The 15,084-nt window shown below is 36.4% G+C and overlaps 1 protein-coding gene and 1 pseudogene across 4 annotated transcripts in view; both read right to left on the minus strand.

The window, feature by feature from the left end:
- Positions 1-343: 343 nt before the first annotated feature.
- Positions 344-15,084, minus strand: part of PLSCR1 (phospholipid scramblase 1) — a 31,279-nt gene continuing 16,538 nt past the window's right edge. For 2 of the 4 annotated variants that reach the window (XM_036351211.1, XM_036351212.1), the window contains 3 exons: positions 13,691-13,852; positions 2,785-2,946; positions 344-462 (listed from right to left, as the gene is read on the minus strand). In XM_036351211.1, coding sequence (XP_036207104.1) covers positions 406-462; positions 2,785-2,946; positions 13,691-13,852 — 381 coding nt within the window. In that variant the 3' untranslated portion in view covers positions 344-405. Of the gene's footprint in view, positions 463-2,784; positions 2,947-13,222; positions 13,299-13,690; positions 13,853-15,084 lie in introns of those variants that run through there. The other 2 variants (XM_036351213.1, XM_036351215.1) reach the window with 2 other exon arrangements.
- Positions 1,473-1,592, minus strand: LOC118677965 (annotated as a pseudogene).

The raw sequence follows: 15,084 nt of genomic DNA on the forward strand, positions 1-15,084 counted from the left end.
ATACAATATTTGCAAAATGACATTAGTTGTTACATATGTAATTGCAACTAAATTTAATAAAATAATACATAATTTTATGTGAAATAATTTTAATTTTGCTATAAAATTGAAAATAAAGCACATTTATCAATGTTTAAAAGTAAAGCTCCTTATGTTATTTCTCTGCAATATACAATGAAATACAAAATGTATAAAATGAAAGCAAATGTATAAGCAAATTTATAAGTTATACAGAAAATAAACTATATGGTTTGAAATTGGAAATCATATACCCGAAGCTTCAGGCATCACAGTATAATTCACGTATTTTATAAGTAATTTCAATAAAGAAAACTAATTTTTTTACTTGTACATAGTCCCAATCAATATTCTGACTTCACATTTTCAGAGATGTTTATTAATCCACTACCATACTCCTGCTCTCTGTTCTTTGGCTCCAGTGCTTTCAAAAAACATGAAGTCCTAAATAAAAACAAAATACAGAAATAAGTTTTCAGTAATAAAACTGAGGTCAATTCTTGGATGCATAAATGCTAAGGGATATGAAATATGATGAAACAGAATGACATATCTGCTAACCAAGAAAATTGATTATTATAAGTAGATCTGGGAAAAGTTGATAGCTTCAGCTTCCCATTTCAATAGCAATTAAATCCTATAATTCTAATCACTTATTAATACCTGTATGGATTTAATTAGTCATCTGATAATTTCTCTCAATTTCACTTTTTCTCAGGTCTCGTGTAATGACTCTTTTTGAACCTTTCTTCCTAAACTTTTTATATTCTTTCTCTAATAATATAACTTTTCTTAAGACTGGAATACCATGTACAACTTTTAGATTTATTTCAGGGGAATGAAAGCCATCTTAGAGTTAGAATACCACTTAGAATTGTTTGGCCCAGTTTTATGATTTCTCTTCCAAATTTGTCCACTGTGTCCCCAGCTGGTCTCACTCCATCAATGCCTAACTAGATTCTCTCTTCCATGACTTAAAGTCAAATCCTATGGATTTTATCTCACATCTATCATTTTCCTTTATCCCTTCAACAGAAATAAGTTAATCCTTATTTGCAATCACTTGCAATTACTCTACTACAATTATACCTCTCTTCAATCCATTTCTCACACAGTCACCAGGATTTATCTTTCTAAAATTTGGATTTATAACTATTTTATTTATATCTAGTTTAAACATAATGAGTTAACTAAAACTATTTCAATGTATTCCCAATGTCTATTAGAAGTTGCACAGTCTTTAATAGTCCTTTAGTAGAAGCTCAATCTATTCCATGGTCATTTACTAACAATCCCACTATCACCCCCAATCCCATGTCCTATCTATCCAAACATCCTGACTGCCTTATCTTCCCTATACCATTACATAAATATCAGATCTTAAAAAAACCAATAAGTTATTAATCATCAATAGCCAGTCAATGTTGAAATTTCTATGAATGCCTGTAAATTTTTTTTATAGGCTGGGAGATAAGTGAATAGAGTCAGATTTTTCTACCCATTCATTTATCCTAGCCTGTTTCAATGTTCCAAAGTTTAATTAAAAGCACAAGGTGTAAATGTCTTTTTATACTGGTTTGTTCGATTCAGTATGCAGAGTCTACAAACTGCATTAAGTTGTCTTTTAAGTCTCTCTCATTTTATTATCTTTTTATTTTCCAGACATTTACTTGTTGAAGGAAATGGATCTTTTTGCTGTATATTCTCTCATATTTTATTTTTTTCTGAGTGCATCCCCAAATGAACATTTAAGATATTCATTTAGATGTTCCAAACCATGCTTGCAGATTAGAATCACCTGGAAGTGATGTAAACAGCTTGAAGGCTTGGTCCCATCTCCAGAGATTTTGATTCACTATTTGGGTGCAGTCTTGATACAGGGAATTTAAAAAGCTACCCAGGTGTTTCTACTGTGCAGCTAAGATTGAGAACTGTTGCTCTCTTCCAGGTGTCCTTGATTTTGGCTGCATACTGAATCACCTTAAGAGCTAAACAACAAACTTTTGATTGTGAGCTTCTGATTTAATTGAATGGGGGTATGATTTGGTACTTGGGGGGGGGTTTGAAATCTCCCTAAGTCAGCGGTTCTCAAGCTGTGGGTCACGACCCCTTTGGCGGTCGACCGACCCTTTCACAGGGGCCTCCTAAGACCATCCTGCATACCAGATATTTACATTATGATTCATAACAGTAGCAACATTACAGTTATGAAGTAGCAATGAAAATAATTTTATGATTGGGTCACAACATGAGGAACTGTATTTAAAGGACTAGAAGGTTGAGAACCACTAAGTGATTTAATGGAAGACAAGTTTAGAATACTGCTCTATCCTGTGTGTGTCAACTGGCAGTTCTATCTGGTGGTTGGATTGGATGCACTTTTATTGCAGTTCGCACTCAAGTTGTAGAACAGTTAATTTAATAAAGAATCAGGACAAAATCTCCCCATTTCACTGGGTTCTACTCCACCTTAGCACATATCTGAGTGCACCTATTTTGATTTTTAAATAGAAGCCCCAAAGAGCAGAGCCTCTCCATAACACACAGGTCCTTCTATTGGCCTGAGAAACTATAGAATTTCCAGAGAAATTAGTCATTTGTGAATCCAGACTATCAGGAGAAAATGGAATTTCAGAGCTAGCATTAAATAGCACCCCCTTTGAATATAATCTATAAATTTAAGCAAGTCACTTAAAAAGGTACACTTTACTGAATCTTTCAGAATGATATTAAGTAAATACCCAAGATTAGCAAGAATATACTTACAATGAGGAAACATGCGCCAAGCATTACAGCTTTCATTTTCACATCAAGGTCTAAAGGGAACTGGATCCCAAAGTTATCAGTGTCTGTAAATGCCTCTCTCACAAAACCAGTCCATTGCTTGGAAATCTTGCCAACCACATTTTCTTCATCAAGAGATTTAATCTAAAAAAAAAAAAAAATGATGGTCTTAAAGAATTCTAGAAAACTAATAATAAAACTACTTTCAAATTTGGAATAAAATGAAACAAATGTGTTATTAAGCTTATGTGCAATACATAACTATGAAGAGTATATTGCTCAATGGATGTATATAAATTCCTGTATTTATAGATACACGAAAAAAATTGTTTCTTTGCTACAGAAAACTTATATGAAAGTAGTTTTACTGCCTGGTCAGCGTGGCTCAGTGGTTGAGCATTGAACTATGAACCTAGAGGTCATGGTTCGATTCCCAGTCAGGGCACATGCCTGGGTTGCAGGCTCTATCCCCAGTAGGGGGCATGCAGGAGGCAGCCAATCAATGATTCTCTCTCATCATTGATGTTTCTCTCTCTCTCTCCCTTCCTCTTTAAAATTAGTAAAAATATTTAAAAAAAGAAAGTAGTTTTACTGAAATATTTAACATTTTATATTGTACTAGTATATTAAGACACAGTACTAAATTATTTGAAGTGATCTAAAACAAAATTTAAGCAGGAAAAGATACAAACATTAAATATTTCTTTGATGAAATTTCTAGAAGCCATCAAGAAGGTAGCAAACTAAACACCATGTGACATCTGCTTTAAGACAAGCACAGAGTTTACTAGTACATAGGCTGAGTGATTACATGTGATGGGAAGGACATTACCACTCAATGTCAGTAGACAAACAGGAAGTGCTAAGGTGCTGGGAAAGAGGACTGGCAATTTTTAGTGAAGGAAAGTATCTAATAAGTAACTTAAAGAGATGCCACAGGTCCAGGGTTGAGGTAAGACTGGACAACAGGAGAGTGACGGAACAACAAAATAGGAAAGGTGTATGAAAAAAAACTCTGAAGTAATTTTTTTGGATTTTACAGTTCTGCCTGAAGAAACTCCAGGACCACTATAAAGAGTTAGACAGTTGCACCTCACCAAGTGGGCATATGGCAGCTGATGGTAGCCACACTCACCATGGTGTGTACACATAGGGTTGTGTCAACTCAGGAAGAGAAAAGTCCTTTTCAAATATACACAAGGTAGCACATGTGCCAGCAAAATCCTTTGAAGCTCCAGCTCAAGTTGGAACTGCGAAATAAATGTGGGGAAACTAAAAACAGTTGACTCATTTTATTCCAGTGTGGGTGCTTAAGTTCTTAACAAACCTGAAATACACTTTTAATATGAAAACTGTGACAGCATGGGTTGCTGTTCATCAATATTCATCCACCCCTCCCACTATAGGCCCAGTATTCTTCTCTGAACATTGATACTTAGGGTTGGCCATGTGACTTGTTTGACCAATGGAATGTTAGTGTATATGACAGTGAGCAGAGACCTTAAACATGGCTAAGCAGTTTGGCCTGGCTCTTGCTCTCCAGTGATCAGCCACCATAAAATCATGTAGTTTTTGCTAGAGCTCTAGAATGAGCATACTTGGAGCAGGCCCGAGGCCAACTTCAAGTCTAAATCAGTGCCATCTAGCTGCGCCTATGTGTATCCACTGAGACACAATTGACCTGCAGACTCACAAGCATGATAGCAAATGCCTGTTGTTTTAAGCTACTGATCTTTAGGGGTTTTATGTTATACAACACTGTTCTGGGAAAACAGACTAAGTAAATCTTGTGCACCCTTTAGTGTTTTATCTGCTAATAGCTGTAATCTAAGTATTTGTAGCTTGTAAAGTAATCTTATTTTGTTTTTTAAATTTATTTTTAATTTTGAAAATGAACAATACAGAGGATAACCTATGAGCCACAATAATGCTGCACTAGATTTAACAGATATTAATATTTTCTTTTTTATTCCTATAGTTCAGAATGTGAAAAATGATCTACAGCTGAAAAGTCAGCAGGACTAAGTAATTTTTAGCTAAATTCTAGATACTTAAAAAACAGAAAATATATAATGAAATGATTTTAACTTCTGAAAAAATAAACTGATATTACTATTTAATTTAAATGTTAATTATTAAAAATAATTGATAAAGGTATTCTAGAGATTCTTAGCCATTTATCTATTTGAACATTATCTCAGCACATTCTCTGTCCTCTTTCTGTACTCCTCTTTGGCATGTATGCAAGAGTAGTTTATTCTAGCTTCCCATCCCTTCAAATTTTTTTATCACTTTAAATTTAAATTATACTCCTTTATTTTCCTAACATAGATTTTCATTCAGTAATTTATCTTCATCTGTATCTAAGTCCTTTCCAATGAGTTTTTAATCAATCTTCATTCTACTACCTGTCTTGTTTTCAAAACTTCCTGTCCTTTAATATTAGTTTCATTCTTCTCCTTATGGTTCTTGTTTTGTCTAATGTTTATTTAAATACTTCTTTTTTTTTTAAATATATTTTATTGATTTTTTACAGAGAGGAAGGGAGAGAGATAGAGAGTCAGAAACATTGATGAGAGAGAAACATCGACCAGCCGCCTCCTGCACATCCCCCACTGGGGATGTGCCCGCAACCCAGGTACATGCCCTTGACCGGAATCGAACCTGGGACCCTTCAGTCCGCAGGCTGACGCTCTATCCACTGAGCCAAACCGGTTTCGGCTAAATACTTCTTATATGATCGATTGCAGATTGTTCTATTATATGAAGTTTGTTCTTGGTGAATTAGTTCCTAGAGCATTATGTACTCATGGCTTCAACTATCATCTGTGTGTTGAAAACCCCTCAACTTTTCCCTCTACATACCTAAAATCCAATACAACTCAATACAAATTATTAGCTTTTCATACATCAACTAATTCTCCCCCAAGATTCTTAATGTGGCCAATGGCATTATTATTCATTCAGGTTCTTATCTTCAGAGATCAGATCTCCCAATTTTCTTTCATCTTCAACTGACATCAAATCCATGAATCAGTTCCACTTAGTACATTTATTAAATATCTCTTGAATTATTTCTTCCTTATGGCATAACTTCTGCTCTTGCTATTTATTACATATACCAAGTTGCCATGCCAATTCATATTCAAACAGAATTCATATTCCATAATGGTTCCTCATATTGATAATTTCTGCATTCCATTTCCCATCAGCTAGCTTTCAGAAATGTTTCAAGGTGCTATTTTCACAATTCACTCAAAGATGTTACTTAATAGCACTATTCTAGATGCACAGAAGTAGAGTTAATTTATTACCTATAACAGATGCTCTAAATCATCCGTTGAAAAGGGTTGCTAATTCCTTAGCATTGATATCAGAGTTTCACAATCAAGTCTGACTTGCTTCACTAGTATTTTCACTTATTTTTAAACAAATAAAATATATGTTAGCCAAACTTCTGTTAATACTCCCTGAAAAAACAATTACCTTTTTACTCCTCTGGATCTTTGATAGGAATGATAATCCCTATGTAAAGAACTGTCATTATACATAAATCTATAAAGTCTTTATACATACATAGCATAAATCCTATCCCACAATCTATATCACTTTTAAATGATTTGTCTTTATATAACCAGGGTCTAACACAGGAATTCAGTATCATGTAACCAGGCAGATAATATAACAGAAAGAAACTGGCTAGTGGAAAACCTAAGAAAGTCATGGGAGACTGGCAGAGTTCCCACATATTAGTCACAAGGGGGAACACCACTTAGGTTCAGCCTGTTTTCTGCCCCTTTTATAGAAATGTGGGCCTAATTTACCACATTTTCTTCTTTTCCAATAGAACAAGATAATCAAGATTCAGTTAAAAAACCTTCTGACTTTTAATATTTGCAACTAAATAACATGAATTATTAAGGTTAGGCCATTTGTTGGAAAACAGCTGTGATGAAATTGCTCCATGTAGTAAGTACAAAGATATATTGTGGTTTCTAACAATCATTTTTTTTTCCCAAAATACATTTTTATTGATTTCACAGAGGAAGGGAGAGGGAGAGAAAGATAGACACATCAATGATGAGAGAGAATCATTGATCGGCTGCCTCCTGCACCCCCGACACTGGTGATTGAGCCCACAATTTGTGCATGTGCCCTGACTGGAAATCAAACCATGACCTCCTGGTTCATAGGTTGATACTCAACCACTGAGCAATGCCAACTGGGCTCTAACAATCAAATTTAATACAAAGATAAAGAAAGACCACAGAGAAGTATAATTGGGTAGCTCATCTTACACTATCTTTCTGAAAACTCTCTTTGCATAATTGGACTTTCTGTAGGAATTCAAACATGTTAGATCTTCTGAAGAGGGCCAAGAGCATTGGGAGCCTGTGTTTCAGACTAAGCAAGGATCACAGGCTTTTGCAATCAGATGTAGATAACAAGGTTAACCTTCTATTCAAAATGGATAATGTATAGGACTTTTATACAAAACCACGTTTAAATATTAGTTGCTTTGCTTATATTTATTTGAGTGCAAGGCTCTGCTTTTTTTATCTTTAATTTCTTTATTGTTTAAGGTATTACAAATGTGTCCTCATTCCCCCATTAACCCACAACTTCCCCCCCACACACACACTCATGCTCTCATCACCCTGTTGTCCGTGTCCATTGGTTTGGCTTATATGCATGCATACAAGTCCTTTAGTTGATCTCTTCCCCTTACCCCCACCCTCCTCTACTTTCCCTCTGGGAATTGATAGTCTGATCCTTGTTTCTCTGTCTTTGGATCTGTCCCTGTTCATCAGTCTATGTTGTTCTCTATATTCCACAAATGAGTGAAAATATGTGGTATTTATCTTTCCCTGACTGGCTTATTTCACTTAGCGTAATGCTCTCCAGTTCCATCCATGCTGTTGCAAATGGCAAGAGTTCCTCTTTTTTACCGCAGCGTAGTATTCCATTGTGTAGATGTACCAAAGTTTTTTAATCCACTCATCTGCTGATGGACACTTAGGCTGTTAACAATTCTCAGCTATGGTGAATTGAGCTGCTATGAACATAGGGGTGTATACCTTTCTGATTGGTGTTTCTGGCTTCTTGGGATATATTCCTAGAAGTGGGATCACTGGGTCGAATGGAAGTTCCATTTTTAGGTTTTTGAGGAAACTCCATACTGTTCTCCACAGTGGCTGCACCAGTCTGCATTCCCACCAGCAGTGCAAAAGGGTTCCTTTTTCTCCGCATCCTCTCCAACACTTGTTGTTTGTTGATGATAGCCATTCTGGTGGGTGTGAGATGATACTGCATTGTCATTTTGATTTGCATCTCTAGTATAATTAGTGACTTTGAGCATGTTTTCATATGTCTTTCAGCTTTCTATATGTCCTCTTTTGAAAAGTGTCTATCTAGGTCCATTGCCCATTTTTTTATTGGATTGTTTATCTTTCTATTGTTAAGTTGCATGAGTTCCCTGTAAATGTTGGAGATTAAACCCTTATCAGAGATATCATTGGCAAATATGTTCTCCCATGCAGTGGGCCTTCTTGTTGCTTTGTTCATAGTTTCCTTTGCTGTGCAAAAGCTTTTTATTTTGATGTAGTGCCATTTGTTTGTTTATTTTCTCTTTAGTTTCCATTGCCCTCGGAGCTTTATCAGAGAAGAAATTCCTACGGCATATGTTTGCGATTTCACTGCCTGTGGATTCCTCTAGTATTTTTATGGTTTTCCGTCTTACGTTTAAGTCTTTTATCCATTTTGAGTTTATTTTTGTGTATGGTGTGAGTTGGTGGTCTAGGTTCATCTTTTTGCATTTATCTGTCAAATTTTCCCAACACCATTTATTGAAGAGAATGTCTTTACTCCATTGTATGCTCTTGCCTCCTTTGTCGAATATTAATTGGGCATAGTGGTTTGGGTCAATTTCTGGGTTCTCTATTCTATTCCATTGATCCATATGTCTGTTCCTGTGCCAGTACCAAGCTGTTTTAAGAACAGTGGCTTTGTAATACAGCTTGATATCTGATATTGAGATCCCACCTACTTTGTTCTTCTTTCTCAGGATTGCTGCAGCTATTCGAAGTATTTTTTTATTCCAGATGAATTTTTGGAACATTCGTTCTAGATATGTGAAATATGCCATTGGTAATTTAATGAGGATTGCATTGAATCTATAGATTGCTTTGGATAGTTTGGACATTTTGATGATGTTGATTCTACCAATCCATGAACATGGTATGTTCTTCCATCTATTTATGTCTTCCTCTATCTCTTTTTTCATTGTCCTGTAGTTTTTCGCATCTAAATCTTTTACCTCTTTAGTTAAGTTTATTCCTAGGTATCTTAATTTTTTTTGGTGTGACGGTAAATGGGAATGCTTTTTTAGTCTTACTTTCTGTAAGTTCACTGTTAGTGTAAAGAAATGCCATAGATTTCTAGGCATTAATTTTGTATCCTGCTACATTGCTGAATTCATTTATTAAGTCTAATAATTTTTAATGGCATCTTTAGGGTTCTCTATGTACAGTATCATGTCATCTACAAATAAGGACAGTTTTACTTCTTATTTTCCAATTTGGATGCCTTTTATTTCTTCTTCTTGTCTGATTGCAAGAGCTAGTACTTCCAGTACTATGTTTAACAGGAGTGGTGAGAGTGGGCATCCCTGTCTTGTTCCTGTTCTCAGGGGAAATGGTTTTAGCTTTTCCCATTGATTATGATGTTGGCTGTGGGTTTGTCATATATGGCCTCTATTATGTTGAGGTATGATCCTTCTATTCCCACTGTGCTGAGAGTTTTTATCAAGAAAGGGTGTTGGATTTTGTCAAATGCTTTTTCTGCATCAATTGATATGACTATGTGGTTTTTATCTCTCAAATTGTTTATGTGATGTATTACATTTATTGATTTGCAGATATTGTACCATCCTTGCATCCCTGGGATAAATCCTACTTGGTTGTGGCGTATGATCTTTCTGATATACTGCTGGATCCAATCTGCTAAGATTTTTTTGAGGATTTTGGCATCTATGTTCATGAGGGATATTGGCCTTAATTCTCTTTCATTGTGTTGTCTTTATCTGGTTTTGGTATTAGGGTAATGCTGGCTTCATAGAATGAGCTGGGAAGTGTTCCTTCCTCTTGAATTTTTTGGACTAGTCTGAGGAGGATAGATTTTAGTCCTTCTTTGAATGTTTGGTAAAACTCCCCTGTGAAGCCGTCTGGCCCCGGTCTTTTGTATGCTGGAAGCTTTTTGATGACTGCTTCAATTTCTTCCATAGTTATTGACCTATTCAGTTTTTTTACTCTTCTTGGTTGAGTTTTGGGAGCTTGTATTTTTCTAAGAATATGTCCATTTCCACTAGGTTGTCCATTTTGTTGGAATAGAGTTGTTCATAGTATTTTTTAACAATCCGTTGTATTTCTGTGGAGTCTGTTGTTATTTATCCTCTTTCATTACTGGTTTTGTTTATTTGGGTCCTTTCCCTGTGTTTCTTAGTGAGCCTGGCTAGAGGTTCATCAATCTTGTTTATCCTTTCAAAGAACCAGCTCTTGGTTTTGTTGATCTTTTGTATTGTTTTTTTTGGTCTCTATGTCATTTATCTCCACTCTGATCTTTATTATTTCCTTCCTTCTCATCACACTGGGCTTTTCTTGTTTCTCTCTTTCTATCTCTAGAGTTATAGGGTTAGGTAATTTATTATCATTGTTTCTTGTTTTTTACAGTAGGCTTGTAGAGCTATGAACTTCCCTCTCAAGACTGCTTTCGCTGTGTCCCATAGGTTTTGGATTTCTGTGTTTTCATTGTTGTTTGTTCCCATGATGTTTTTTATTTCTTCTTTGATCTCTCTGGTAACCCAGTCATTGTTTAATAGCATGCTATTTAGTCTCCATGTGTTTGATTTTTTTGGATTGTTTTTATTGTAGTTGATTTCCAGTTTTATGCCATTGTGATCTGAGATGATGCTTGATATGATTTCTATCTTCTTGAATTTGAAGAAACTTTGTCTGTGACCCAATATATGGTCTAGCTTTGAAAATGACCCATGTGCACTTGAGAAGAATGTATATTCTGTGGCTTTGGTGTGAAATGTTCTGAAGATGTGAGTTAATTTCATCTGATCAAGTGAGTCATTTAGGATTGATGTTTCTTTGCTGATTTTTTTGTTTAGAGGATTTGTCCAATGGTGATAGTGGGGTGTTAAAGTCCCCTATTATGAGTGTATTGCTGTCAATCTCTCCCTTGATCCCCTCCAGAAGTTTTCTTATTTATTTGGGTGCTCCTATATTGGGTCGTATATTTTTACCAGAGTTATTTATTCTTGTTGGATTGCTCCCTTTAGTATTAAGAAGTGGCCTTCCTTATCTCTTTTTATGTCCTTTACTTTGAGATCTAACTTGTCAGATATAAGTATTGGTACCCCAGGTTTTTTTTTTTTTTTCATTTCCATTCGCCTGAAAAACCTTTTTCCATTCTTTCACCATCAGTCTGTGTGCATGTTTTTTTTCTGAACTGGGCTTCCTGTAGACAGCAGATATATGGGTCATGTTTTCTTATCCACTCAGTTACCCTAAGTCTTTTGATTGGGGCATTTAATCCACTTACATTTAAAGTTATTATTGATAGATACTTGTTTGTCACTATTTTTATTCTTTACCCCTCTGTTCCTCCTTTGTTTCTTCTTATTTATTTATTTTTTTTACAGCAGGCCCTTTAGCATTTCTTGCATTGCTGGTTTGGTGGTAATAAACTCCGGTAGTCCTTTTTATCTGTGAAGCTCTTGATTTCACCTTCAATTTTGATTGACAGCCTTGCTGGGTACAGTATTCTTGGATTCAGACCCTTCCTTTGCATGACTTTGTATTTTTCATTCCATTCCCTTCTTGCCTGATGTGTTTATGTTGAGAAATCCGTCACTAGTCTGATGGGGGATCCTTTGTAAGTAACTTTCTGTCTCTCTCTAGCTGCTTTTAAGATTCTTGCTTTGTCATTGGTGTTTGCCAATGTAATTATGATGTGCCTTGGCGTTGGTCTTTTGGGGTTCATTTTGTTTTGGACTCTGTGAGCTTCTTGAATTTGTGTCAGTTTTTTCTTCCCTATATCAGGGAAGTTTTCTGTCATTATTTTTTCAAATAGGTTTTCTATTCCTTGCTCAGTTTCCTCTCCTTCTGGCACCCCTATTATGTGGATGTTGTTTTGTTTGGTGTTGTCCCAAAGTTCTCTTAGGCTCTCCTCCTGCTTTTTAATATTTTTTTCTAGAAGCTGCTCTGCTTGGGTATCTTTTCCTACCTTGTTTTGTAGCTCACTGATGTGGTCCTCTGCTTCTTCTAGTCTACTGTTGATGCTTTCTATTGAGTTCTTTATAGCAGTGATGTCATTTTTTCATTTCTTCTTGGTCCTTCTTCATTTCCTCTTGGTTCTTACTCATATTGTTGAATTTGTCTTCCATTCTTTTCATCCACCTAATGACCATTTCTCTGAATTCTTTCTCTGACAGGTTGCTTGTCTCCATTGCCTCCATTTTGTTTACTTCCTTTTCTGGTGATGCCTGTTTTTCTTTCATATGTGGGCTGTTTCTTTGTTTCCCCATGATCTCTCTTTTCCAGGTGTTTGGTTATGTAGTTCTCTCTCTGCTGCATTGATTTAAAGGCACAAAATACAACACAACAAGGCACAATGCACAAGGCACTGAAATGTATTCACAATACTAATAACCCCAAATAAAGGTGACCACCAGATCAAGGAGAATTAGGGGGTAAAGAGCAAGAAGAGAAAAAGAAAAAAGAGAAAAAGAAAAAAAAAGGAGTGCAAAAATGAAATTGGGAGAAGGAAAAAAAAAAAGTAAGAGAGAAAAGAAAGAGAATGAAATGGAAGAGGGGAAGAAACTATTTGTATGGGGAGAAAACTCCAATAGAACAGCCACTAACCCCAACAAATTCCAGCAACAGATCCCTGGAGATGAATGCAAACTGCAAACAACAACTAATATCAAGTGAGGTGAGGGAAAACAGAAGCAATATAATAACCAGAAAAAAAACAACAGAAAAATAAAAATAAAAAGCAAAACAATCTCATAAACAAGCATAAAAAACCCCCAATATACTCAACAATCAAGCAAACAACAACAAAACGACAGAGAGAAAAATAACTTTGTATATAGAAGAAAGAGAAGAGACAGGTGTATATAGATTTAAAGCAGGAGATTGGTAATTAGATATAGAAGTAGGGTGAAATTTTAACGGGGTAAAAATAAGGAATAGGGAAAATCTAAAGCAGGGATAGGGTAAGAGAAACAGGACAACAAAAGGGGAAAAGTGAGGAAGAGAGTTTTGGGGTAAAGGTAAAGTTGAGGTAGAGTAAAAGGATGCTAAAGGAAAGATGAAAATAGAATGTAGAACACTAATCCCAAAATATTTACCTTAACAAGACATGACCCAAAGGGAACATAGCATGAATGTACTCATGGCACCGATAACCGCATATAAGCAACCACCCTAGAAAAGATAATTAGGGGAGAGAAAAGAGAGCACAAATGATATCTAAGAGAGAGAAAAAAAGATAGGAGAGAAAAGAAAAAGGAGAATATATATTTATGGAGAAAACACCACAGAGCCAATAGATAAACCAAACAAATACAAACACCAAACACTCAGTAAAGAGGGTGAGGCAAGGCTCTGCTTTTTTTTTTTTCATTTAGCATAATCAACACATTAAGCTCAATGAGATTAATGACTTCCTTTCTGACCAAAGTTAAATATATGAGCAGTGTCTCCCTCTTGAGATATTAGGATACACGTATTTACTTAATATATTTGTAACATCCTCACAACTTATATTATTATTATATTAGGAAAGAAAAACCTATTAACATGATTACATCTCTTACCTCAAAATCAACATCTGCACAACAGCCGCACACAAGACATGGACCAATAATTTTGAGTACATCCTCTCTCCTCTCATTTTGAATGGTTAACTTTGGCAGGCATGGGTGCCAATTTTGAATAACATAACCCACTGGTACACCAGGAGGAGCATAAATTTCTATCTACAAAAGCAAAAGAACATGTAAATTGTAATAATAATAATGATGTCTAATAATGGCTCTTATTTATTGAATACATTCTAAGTGTCAGACACTGTTCTAAGCACCACTTGATTTACAACAAGTTGGTGCTATTATTCCTATTCATGGAGGAAGTAAATGAAGAACAGAGAGTTAACTAACTTTATCAGATTCCCTAGCTGCAAAGTAGATGAGATGAGTCACACACTCAGACAGGCTGCATGCATAGACTCCACTCTTTAGCACTGCTCTCCAAACCTGTACATTTAAAAATTTCCATACTTATCAAACACTACAGGCCTGCTGCACAAAATTCTTGCATGGGGAGAAAGGGGGTCCTTCAGCCCAGCCTGCACCCTCTTGCAATCTGAGACTGCTGGCTCCTGCTTGCCCAATTGGGCCTAAACTGGCAGTTGAACACCCCTCTCACAATCCAAGACTGCTGGCTCCTGCTCGCCTGCCTGCATGATCGCCCCTAAACACTCGGCTGCCTGCCTGATTGCTCCTAACTGCTCGCCTGCCTACCTGATCACCCCTAACCTCTCATCTGCTTGCCTGCTTGCCCCTAACCACTTGCCTGCCTGCCTGATTTCCCTGGTCTCTGGTCGTTCCACCATTTTGGTCACTGGGCTTTTATTATATAGGATGTTGAAATTATTAAGGAACTTTTTTCTCAAACTCCTATAAAAACAGTGGCTTAGATGTATGAATAGAATCTTGATTGCTGGTGCAATTTTCAAATCTGAGTAGCAATGGCTCTATAATGGAAAGGAACTGGGGCCTAGAATCTTGGCTCTGCTATTAGCGGGGTGACCTAGGGCGAGCATATCAAATTCGCGGCCCATGAGCTACATATGGTCCACAACAAATATTTTTGTAGACTGGCCAATATAATGGTATGTAAGAAATATTTTAATAAAAATTGCATAACTTAATTTTTTCAATATCCTGTTATACATAATTATTAATAACTAGAGGCCTGGTGCATGAAAATTTATGTACTGGAGGGGGATTCCCTCAGCCCAGCCTGTCCCCTCTCACAGTCCGGGAGGCCTCAGGGGCGGGAGGCAACCTGGGGATCAGGGGAAGGCGAAGCCCCCATCACACCTCTGCTGCTGCCACTGCCAGCAGTGCAAGCCTCGGCCGGCCCTGGTTACCTGAGCCTCAGGAAGCCCTGGGAGGCTGGGCAGCCGACATCCGAGGCTTGCCTGTGC

Source organism: Myotis myotis, unplaced genomic scaffold, assembly GCF_014108235.1.
Source record: "Myotis myotis isolate mMyoMyo1 unplaced genomic scaffold, mMyoMyo1.p scaffold_m19_p_2, whole genome shotgun sequence".
In the NCBI taxonomy this organism is placed as follows: Eukaryota; Metazoa; Chordata; class Mammalia; order Chiroptera; family Vespertilionidae; genus Myotis; species Myotis myotis.